Raw genomic sequence first — 10404 nt, 5'->3', positions numbered from 1 at the left:
TCCCCCCCCCCCCTCCCTTACTCAACCCCTGTAAAATATTTTCATCAACCACCCCCCACCCGCCGCCGGCCACCCCTCACTGGCCCCTCGCCACCCACGACACACTCTGCTCGCGCTCACGCGACTGCAACAGCTCACCAGCTACCGACCGCCACCCCTCGCCACCGGACATGGTCGGCGTGTCTGTGGTCATCGGGGCATACACGCTCCCTGCGGTGGCGGTGGCGGCGGCGGCGGCGTCGCGCACATGCACGGCACCCGACGTGCTCACGGCGGCGGCGGTGGCGCTGGTCCTCTCCGCGGGCTTTGCCGCGGCGGTGGCGGCAGTGGCGGCTGGAGAGACTGCGGCGGCTCGCATGACATTGCTCCTTGCCCGCGCATCGTGCGCACCGCTTCCACCGACTCGCCTCCCCCCATCGGACGCTCGTCGTGGAGGATCGCCCCATGGCCCGGCGGCGGGGGCGCTGGTGGCGGCAGGCCTGGCGGCCATGGTGGGCCTCCTCGCCACGGCCCACTTTGTCGCCGCACCGTACCTGGCCAACGATCTCGCCGGATGGGCGCCGGGCCTCTCGCGGGTGCCCGCCGCAGTTGCTGCCGGCGGCGCCGTCTATCATCTCGCCTTCTCCCCGCTCGCCACCGACTCGGACTCGGCGGGCGCGCGGGCGGCGGCAAGAGCGGCACGCGTGCGGTGGCTGGCATCGGCGCCATGTCTGGTGGCGTTTCTGGCGACAATCGGCTCGTGCGGCATGGCACCGTTTACCTACGTCCCACTCGCGGCCGAGCTCCACACCGCGCTGCTGCATCTGCGCTGGGTCCTGCCGCCCGCGTGGCGTGCCTCCGCCGTCGCCCTCGCTCTTGATCTCATGGCCTGCCTTGCCTTTGTGCCGGCCAAGCTAGCGTCGACGCTCTGGCTCGGCATCCGCCTTGCCAGCGACGCGACGCCGCTTGCCGGCCTCCGGTCCTCGTCGTGGTCGTGGTGCGCCTCACCGCTCGCGCTTGCATGGGTGACCGCCCTGCTCTGGCACCACATCGTCGACTTTGGCAGCCTCGTCCGGCGCATTGTGGCCTACAAGCCACGGTAGGTAGCTTGGCTTGCTTTACTGGCGCTTGCTTCGCTTCTTCCGCTTCTTCTTGTGCTTTGCCGTCTCACTCGGTGTCCGCGGCGTCCGCGGCTCACGCGAGGCCTCGGTCCGTGCCATCGAGGCCTCGGCCTCGTCGCCTTCAGCGCCAGACTCGCCCCGGACTACACTCGGCTTGTCGATCTCCTTCTCGTCGTCGACGCTGATGCCGGCGTCGAGGAGGTGGCTCTCGCCAGCAGCCGCCGACTCGTTGAGCGCAGAGACCGAGACCGAGGAGAGGAACTGCTCCTGCTCAAACACCAGGTGCGTCGCCTTGCGGGTGTATGCGTACATGACCGGCGTGAGGAGTGGCGCGAGCGACGAGCCGACTGTCTCATCAAAGGTGACCTTGGCCGATGGGGCGAGCCCGAGCTCGTGGTACACCTGGTGGAGGCCCTTGCGTGAGAACGGGTTGTCGTCCTCGGGCACCGACGACGGCATTGTCGCGTGCTCCAGAATCGACTTGAGCTGGATGATCGAGACTGCCGCAGCCTGCGCCGCGTGCTCTGTCGCGAGCTGCTCGCCAGACGCATCCTCGCTGTTGCTCGCCACCGCCGCCGTCACCAGCCACGCCTTGCGGACCGCCGCAAGACCCGAGACGTCGCGGCAGAGGTACCGCAGCAGCGAGACGTAGTCGACGCCGCCGCTCTCTGCCGGCGTGAGATGATCGAGGAACATAAACGCAAACAGCTCTTTGAGCTGCCCGGCCCGGTCAAAGCCAGTCGCCTCATCGGTCACGTACCGCAACTCCATGGCCTCGAGCGCTGCATCGCCTACGGGCTCGTAGTACCGCGGGAACCCGGTGTCCTCTTGAGGATCCTCCGGCAACGGCGTCTCGAGCCCGATCGTCGTCAGGTTCGACCGCCGCGTCAGCTCAGCCTCATCCACCCCGTGCTCGAGGTTGAGCTCGAGCAGCGGCACACTGCGCTCGACACCCCGCGGCGTACTCGCTACCTCGACCACATCCACCGTAGCATCTGCACCCGGAGCAGCATCAGCATCAGCAGCCGCAGCAGCCTCGGCCTCGGCAAAAGAACTTGCGAAGCGTCGAGCGAGCAAACCGACGACTCCGAGTCAAACGTCTCGGGGTCAAACGACCGCCCAATGGCCATCGGCCCTGGTGACGGCGGGAGCAGGTCGTCGTCGTCGTCGCCGTGCGCCGCCGCCTCGGCTGCCGCTGCCTCGGCCGCCGCCTCGTCCTCTGCCCGCTGCGCTTCGACCAGCTTGCACATGGCAGAGTGCTCAAAGAAGAGCGGGACAGAGGCAAACGCCTCTCGCGAGACGCGCCCGCGTGACTGGTGGTCGTGCGCCGCATAAGCCCGCTTCAGCGTCCGCAGTTGCGCGAGCGACGGGTAGTACGGCAGCGCGAGGAGGACCACAAGCTCGCGCCAGTCGACCGAGCCGGTCCGGTTGACATCGATGATTGACGCCAGGAGCTCGATGCGCTGCCGCGGCAGGTCAAGCCATGCCTTGGGAAGTGCAGGTTGCCCGTGCGCAGACGCCGCTTGCAGCCGCAAAATGAGCAGCACAAAGTCATCGGCAGCAACCATCCCGCCCGGCGCCTCGGCCGAGAACGCTAGGCAGAGCGAGAGCAGCTGCTTGACAGTAAACCGCCGCTCGTGCAGGCTCTCCCGCACAGGTGGTGCGGGTGGCGGCGGCGGCGCCTCGCGGACCCGCAGCCGCTTGTCGATGACAAAGTGAGTGTCCTCCAAATTCAGCTGGTACTCCAGATACTGCTCCGTCTCGATGGCCACCCGGGCATGGTGGACAAGCGCGTTGACGGCACCCACCTCCTTGCGGAACCGCGCTCCGAGCGTCTCGTCCAGTGCCGTGTACGTCGTCCGCGCCTCGGCACCCAGCCGCCCCACAACCTCGTTTCCGCGCGCAAACAGCCGACCGACCCGCTGGCTAAACACCACAGCCTCTGAATACCGCGCGCGCACAAACCGCCGGCTCTGCTCAGGCAGCGCGTTGTACGCCACCACGAGCGGCGACGAGTCACGCATCTTCTGCATGCTAGCCAGCGCCCCGCCGGCCTCGTCGTCCATCACATGCCGCCCGCCGCCGCGCACTCGCTCGCCGTCAAACAACAGCTGGCACGCCCCAAGCGGGAAGAGCTCGCCGAGCACACGCGGGGACGGTGTTGCCCGCCACCGCGCCACCACCGGCACAGTCTCACCCCGCCCGCTCCCACCAGTGCTGTCGTCCACAACCGCCTCGACATCGGGGTTTGCCTCAGCCCCAGCTTCGGCAGTTGTCCCGAGGACAAGGCCAGCTGCAAACGCGGTGGCGTAGGACGCCACCATCGCCGCCTGTAGACTCTCAAAGTCGTCCACAATCTGCGTCGGCGCTGGCGTCGTCCCGCGCTTAACCTTGGCCGACGCCGCCGTCTCCTTCCGCCGCGACGAGCCGCGCTTGCGGTCGCGCGAGGACGTCGCCGGCAGACCCGCCACCGGCGCAGAGCTGGCTGCCACCTGCGACGCCTCGGCAAGCTTGGCCATGAGCGACGAGACCGACACGTTGAGCTTCGACTGCGCACCGGAAATCTCCATGTATCGCACCCACGCGACATGGACCTGGCCCAGCTCGCCGAGCTCACCGAACCGCAGCTCACCGCCGTCGTCGGGCAGCTCCGCCCGGACATCGGCCTCCGGGTCCAGCCCGGTCAGCGTAAGCGCCGCATGAGCAGCGTTGGCGAGCACATCAAGCGTCGCCTGTTCGTACCCGACCAGATCCTCCAGCGTGACCTGTTTTGCCGGCGCGGCTGTCACCGCGCCGCCGGCTGACGTGCTTGCAGCCGGCGTGCTCGGCGTTGCCCGCGCCGTCCGCGACGACGACGACCGGTGCGACCGCCGCTTGGGCTGCGGCGAGCTTGTCCGGTCGCCCACGCCGTCCGGTCCGGTCTCGCCACCTTCAACCTCGGCCTCGGTCTCGCCGTCTGCTGCTCGCCGCGACCGCCGTGATGAGGTTGAGACTGACTTGCCCTTTCGCCGTGACGATGGGGTGGCGGACTCGGCACTCGCTGGGACACTCAGGTTCGTTTCCATCGCCGCCGCGGCGGCGGCGGCAGCGACTGAGCTCGCAGACGCCATAGAACGCGACGCACCAAGCATGGCCGACCGGTCCAGGAGAACAAGCGGCTGGATGGCGACCGTCGGCAGCTCCACTCGTTCCGGCATGCCGTCCGGAAGCGGGAGGCCGAGCGCCACCGCGTTAAGATCATGCAGGAAGAGCGACGAGGCTTGGAACCGATCAACCTCCAGCTGCACAAGCCGGATGAACAGGTTCGTTACCTGCGCCAGCGTGTTCTCCAGCCACCGGTCGTTGAGAATGAGCGCACGTTCGGCTTCGGCCTCAACCAGCCGCGTGTCGGCGATCGTCCACAGTACCTCCTTGAGGTCGTCAGTCTGCTGGAAGAGCTCGGCCTTGGCCGCAGGCTCCAGCCGGAGGTCGGCCTCCATGGCGTTGAATTGCGTCGTGAACGAGGCCACAAGCTCGGCGGTCACCTGCGCCGGGCGCCGCAGAAACTCGGCAAATGACGACCGTACGTCGTGCAAGTGGTGGACCACCTCGTACCGCAGCTCACGGAGGTGCCGGAACACCAGGCGCGCGTCCTGCGTATACACGGATTCGAGCGTAAACCACTGCTCCAGAAGCATGTGCGCCGCATCCTCCTCCAGCGTCAGCGTGCCGGCCGAGAGCAACGCCGTCTCACCCACGACCTTGTCCTCGTCAACCTCGTCGTCGCGCCCACGGCTGCTTTCGCCGCCAGCGGCCGCATAACCACTCTCGAGCCAAGCGGTCTCGCTTCCAGTTGCACTCACGGCCGTCACGTGGCTCCGGGACGTTTCCAGCTCGGACTCGTCGGCGTTTGTCTGCGGCGCTCCGCTTGTCGAGTTGAGGCGGGCGGCGGTGGCAGCCAAGGGCTCTTCCGGGGCGGCGGCAGATGTCGTTGCGGCGGCAGCGGCTTCGGCAGCAGCGGCAGCGGCAGCAGCGGCCTCGGCTTCGCGGCGTGCGGCGATGCGTGCGTCGAGCAGAGTGAAAACCACCTTGAACGAGTCTTCCAGCGAGTCGTAGACCGGGACACGGGCGTAGAGATCCTGGAATGACGAGAACCATTGCGCAAGTTGCGGGGCGGCGTCGCCGTGGACAGCCAGCCGGTGGATGAGCTGCTCGCGCGTCCGCTCCGGGTCGTCGACAGGCTCGAGCCGGTCGGCAATGCCAGCGTCCGACGGAGGCGGGTCAAACTCGATGTGGTACCGGAGGTTAGTCACCGGGTCGACGACGCGGCCGAGCGCCCGTCGGAAGATGGCGTCGTCGTCGACGTCGAGGTCGATGACAAGGTCCATGTGCGAGACCGGCGGCGGCGCCACCGGGTCGGGCACTTCGGTCGGCGGCGCAATCCGCGACTTGCGTGCAGACCCACGCTTGACTGCCGCCGCAAACGGTCGCGAGTCCGAGTGGCCTGAGCTGCCACCGGTCCGCCGGTGGCTCGCTCCACTCACCCCGGGCTCTTCGTAGCCGGAGAGTGCGGCCTCGAGCAGCTTGGCCTGATCGAGTGTGGCCGGAAAGCCATCGAGGACCCAGCCCGAGACATTGTCGAGCGCGCGGATGCGGGCCACAAAGAGCGCCACCAGAATCGGGTCCGGAACCACGGCGCCGGCCGCCAGCGCCGCCTGCGTAGCCGCCGCCAGCTGCGCGAGCGACATGCTCGCATAGTCGGGCTGCGGCGGAGCTGTAGTCTTGGAGCCTCGCGACCGCCGCCGCGGCTTGTTGCTCGCCATCGCGCCCGATGCCTCGAAGACTGTCGAACCGCCCGACGCCGAGAGCGCCGGCACCTCTGCAGCCGCCGCAGCCAGCGCCAGGGCAAAATCATCGGTTCCACCCGACTCACCGGGCGCAGGCGCAGCAGCAAGCGCCCACTCAACAACGCCAACAGGCGTGAGTACTTCCATTGAGTGGACCTGCGCAAGCCGCCGCGCCATGTACGACTTCCCGGTCAACGGTTTGCCCAGAATCGCCACCTTGAGCGGGAACGGAGGGAGGACCGGCTTGGGCGGCGGCGGCGGCGGCGGGACCGCAAGCGCAATGAGGTCGCGGACCCAGTCGCCGAGTACCCGGTTGTGCGAGAGCGGCGGGCCGTCAAAGAGCCACTCGCCAGTACCGCTGAGGTATTCGTCGAGGGCGAGTGCGTCGAGGACAGCGGCTACGTGCCGCTGCGACGGGGTCTTTCTCGGCGCCGCGGCGGCAGCTGCTGACCGCGGCGTGAGCGCTAGCGCCGGCGGGAAGACCCGCGGGGTAAAGTCGCCTGCCTTTGACTCGTCGCGTCCGTCGCTGTTGAGATCGTCCTCTGAAAACTCGGCCGCAAGCCGATCAGCAGCGTTGGAACCCCACGGGAGCGAGTCGCCTGCTTCGGACGACGAGGCGGTGGGCGGGACTGGCGGCTCTTTGAGCTCGTCACCTTCCGGTAGAGCCATGCCCAGCCGGGCGCTAGTAAGCTCGACGCTGGCGTCGTCATCGTCAACGGCAGCCGACTCGTCGGCACCTCCTGAGTCGGCGCCTTGGTCACCGGCCGCCGCCTCGGCAGCGTCGGTGCGGGTAGGGCCACGACTCGACGAGTGCCGGCGGCGGACCGAGCCCGCGCTTGAGCCGGCAGAGCGCTGGCGGCGGTGAGAGTGCTTCGACGACCGGCGGCGCGATGTCTTGGACGAGGCCGCGGAGGTGTGCGACCGCGGCGATGCCGGCGGCGAGGCGTCGGACGCGTCGGCTCCTGAAAGGCCCTGGCCTTGTCCATGGCCAGGAGCCGCACCGGGCGGCAGACTGAGTGAAGCTCCCGTCTGTTCGGCGGCAGCAGTGAGGGTGGCGGTCGAGCCGCCAGCGGCGTCGACCGACCCGTCGTCGCCGTGCGAGTTGTCGGCAGTGTCGGTGAGGAGGAACGACGAGGCGTCCTTGTCGGGGGTGGGCGGCGGCGAGGAGAGGACGGCCGGCTTGAAGAGCGGCATGCCGGCGACAAAGCAGGCGACCCACTCGGACATCATGGCGGCCGGCACGAGGTTATCGGTCATGTAGCGATACTCGGCGACCTTGATGGAGAGGTCGACAAGCGCGTGGGTGACGGCCTCGCACACCGCGTAGTTGGCGGCGTACTTTTCGGCGGCGTTGGCGCGGAGGAGCGCAGCGTGGCGCTCCTTCTCGGCGAGGACCTGGGCGCGGTAGCGGTCTGCGGCGGCGGCGGTAAGGACCTTGTCGCGCTCGAGCGCAGCCTCAAAGTCGGCCTGTCGGCGGGCGGCGTACTGCGACTCGCGGAAGACGCGGTTGGCGTAGATGACCTGCTTCTCGTAGCGGGTCTTGAGCAGATTGTGCGCGAGCTGGGCCTCGGCCTGCGACTGGCGCATGAGCTTGGAGAGCAGTAGCTGCTCGACGCGCTTCTCCTCCATGTCGAGGTGAGCCTTTTGCTGCTCAAGGAGAACCTTGCGACGGCGCTTCTGGCGCTCCTTGCGGGCCTCGACCTCGTCGCGCTTGGAGGCTTGGATGGAGGCCAAATACGACGCCGACGCCTCCTCCATCTGCGAGCGGGTCGGAACCATTGAGCGGATGCGACGCATGTGCTCGACCGGCGGGAGCTTGGCCTTGGCCGCCCAGGTGAGGATCTTGGATGGATCGTGGAGCTCGTCCTCCATGGCCTTGTTCTCCTTCTCACCCACACCCATTCTCCGAATGTTCTTCTCAAACGACTCGATTTCGTCGTTGACCTCGGCGGCCTCGGCCGCGCGGCTTTGCTGGACCTTGGCAAGCGTTTTGTACTTGCGAGTGAGCTCAAACTGGCGCTGGGTGCGCTCGCGCTCGAGCCGCAGCGTCATCGCCTTTTCGTGATTGAGCTTGGACTGCTCCTCAAAGGCGGCCGAGGCGCGGGCGCGCTCGGCCCGCGCTGCGAGCTCGCGCCGCCGCGCCTCGGCAAACTGCGCCGTCCGCTCGTGCTCGGCACGGAGCATCTCCGAGTGGACCCGCGCGTCGTGAGCGCGCCGGTGGTCAGCGAACCGCTTGACCACGGTCGACAGCGCCGCGTTGCCCGACTGCGAGACCGACTGCATGTCACGGAGCCTGGTCTGGAACAGCCGCTTCTCCATCGCCGCGTACTGCGGAGCGGTTGCGCTTGCGCCTGTGGCGGCGAGCGGCGGCAGCGACACCACAGCTTGGCCCGCGGCAGCACCCGGGCCTGAGGCCGAATGACCCTTGTGCGGCGAGCGTGCAGCAAGCGCGGCTGAAGTCGGCGGAGGCGCGCCGTGGGCGGCCGGTTGCGGCTCGGCCGTGGCGCTGAGGCCTCGGCGAGCGCGGAGAGAGCGGCGGTCGAGCCTGCGGCCGTGCGAGAGCGGAGCAGCGTCCTGGCGCGGTTCCCAGGGAGCGGTGAGTCTCCTTTGAGAGGGAGTTGTCGGAGCCATGCCCGAGACAGTCATCTTGATGTGATACAGCAGCTTGCCGACCACGCCACGCTTCTCGGTCATGATGTCGTTGGCGGTGTTGGAGGCGAGGCGGATGCCCAGAGCGCTCAGCGAGGCATGGAGTCTGTTCCAGTTGCCCACCCGTGCATCCAGCTTTGAACTCGAACGAGTAAACAGATTGAAGTCGCCCTGGGCACCATAGTGCGCCAGCAGCTCGCCAAGGAGGTAGCCGTCGGCAAAGTCGGCCTCCAGCGAAGTGACTCGCTGCGAGAGCCCGACTCGGTCATTGAGCCACTCCTTCAGCAGCTCCGTCATTGCCAGGAGAGCAGTATGTGTGTGTGTGTGTGTGTGGGGGGGGGGGGGGGTAGTAGTGGGTGGTGGAGTGGTGGTGGTGGTGGTGGTGGTGGTGGTGGTCGCAGACGGGGCAGCCGTGGCAAGGGCGGGCGGGAGGTGGCGGTCCCCGTTGGTGGCCGTTCGTTGGCTGCTGGCTGTTGCCTGCTTCCGCCGTTTGTTTGGCTTTGACCCCTTTTTTCCCGCCTTTCCAGACAGACAATACTCTGAATCAGCTGTTATCAGTTGTTGGTGCAATCGTTCGCTTTTTTTCGTCTCACCATGTTTGTTGTTGTCGATGCCGTCGATGCCGTCGATGCCGTAGACGACGGGTATGGTAGTAGTACAGTCATGGGGGGGGGGTAGTTTAACCAAGCTTGGCCAGGAGGCGGTTGACCATGACGGTGACCTCGGCATCGGTGAGAAACTCCGAGTTGAGGATGGCATTGGCGATGACAATGGTATGGAGCGGACTCGCCGAGTCGATCCAGACCCGCCCGTTGAGGCCCAGCGCCACTTCGAACGGGAGGCGAGCACCGAGTGCAGCCAGGACTGCACATTTGGGATTGAACAGTCGCCGGACGAGCGAGAGCGAGGTGTTGACCACATACCCGTCGGCAAGCGGGCCGTAGCCAGCTGACTTGCCCTTGGCATCGACGCACTCGAGCTCCGGATCCATATCCTTGTCCGCCAGCGTCACCCGCGCGTACACCAGGTCGCCGACCTCCAGCTGCGGGCGATTGCGCTTGGTCGCGCCCTCAAAGGCCAGCAGCGAGAGCGCAGCCGGAAAGGCTGAGCCCAGATCGACGTCGTAGTTCTCGCCGCGCCGCGCGGTGACCACGCCAACCACCGCATCCTCCCGCGCCGGCACGTACCGCTTCTGCGCCGCATCCACCCAGAATATGATGGTCGCGGTCGGGCTATCCTTCTTGATCACCACCACGGCCTTGTTCTCGCTCGTCTCGGTCTCTGATGATGCGCCGGCCTCGCTCTTGCCCTTGCCCTCTTTGCCGTCATTCGCCACTCGCTTGCGCACCACCCTGCCACCAGCAATGCGCAAGACACCCGCCTTGGTCGCCTTCACCTTCTTGCCGTCCTGCAGCAGGCCAAAGCCAAGCCGGAGCGAGGCGTCGTCGAGCTTACCCACGACCTGACCGGGCGAGACCACCGAGCCCACCGCCTCAGGGAGTTCCTTGACCATGGTTGGCGTGCGTTATATGTCTATATAATTGTATACTTGAGCGTACGAGTATGTATGTGCGAGAATATGTGTGGTATGTTTGTGTGTGTGTGTGTGTGTGTGTGGTGTGTGTGTATGGAGAGGGGAGTGTGGTTGTCGGTGTCGTCCTCCGCAGCTCTGATCACCCTCCTCCTCCTCCTCCCCTCCCCTGTCCCCTCCCCCCCCCCCCGTACATCAACCACCTCTACCACTCCATCGCCTGAGCATCCTCCCCATCAGCACACACCACCTCCTTCCTCACACGTTTACCTACCCATCCATCTCATCCTCTTTCCCC

At 67.1% G+C, this 10404-nt stretch overlaps 3 protein-coding genes across 3 annotated transcripts in view; all 3 read right to left on the bottom strand.

Moving 5' to 3' along the window:
- The window catches only part of AMSG_12023 (uncharacterized protein), a gene marked incomplete at its 5' end in the record, with an annotated part of 1240 nt that extends 1068 nt beyond the window's left edge, over positions 1-172 (bottom strand). The window contains one exon of the mRNA XM_013901100.1: positions 106-172. Within this exon, the coding sequence (XP_013756554.1) occupies positions 106-172 (67 nt within the window). The remainder of the gene's footprint in view (positions 1-105) is intronic.
- A 907-nt stretch (positions 173-1079) lies between these two features.
- On the bottom strand, positions 1080-8886 carry AMSG_06977 (KPL2 protein). Its single transcript, XM_013901019.1, has 2 exons — positions 2180-8886; positions 1080-2141 (listed from the first exon to the last, which is right to left on the bottom strand). The coding sequence occupies exons 1-2, from the start codon at positions 8870-8872 to the stop codon at positions 1098-1100; spliced, it is 7737 nt and encodes a 2578-aa protein (XP_013756473.1). The 5' UTR covers positions 8873-8886; the 3' UTR covers positions 1080-1097.
- A 354-nt stretch (positions 8887-9240) lies between these two features.
- AMSG_06976 (exosome complex component rrp40) lies at positions 9241-10217 on the bottom strand. The gene has a single exon (XM_013901018.1). It carries the CDS (start codon positions 10086-10088, stop codon positions 9255-9257), a length of 834 nt encoding a protein of 277 aa, XP_013756472.1. The 5' UTR covers positions 10089-10217; the 3' UTR covers positions 9241-9254.
- Between the last annotated feature and the right edge of the window lie 187 nt (positions 10218-10404).

The sequence above is a fragment of the Thecamonas trahens genome, assembly GCF_000142905.1.
Source record: "Thecamonas trahens ATCC 50062 unplaced genomic scaffold supercont1.32, whole genome shotgun sequence".
NCBI classification, from domain to species: domain Eukaryota; order Apusomonadida; family Apusomonadidae; genus Thecamonas; species Thecamonas trahens.
The sequence above is the reverse complement of the archived record's forward strand: the minus strand, read 5'-3'. Positions and strand labels throughout refer to the sequence as shown.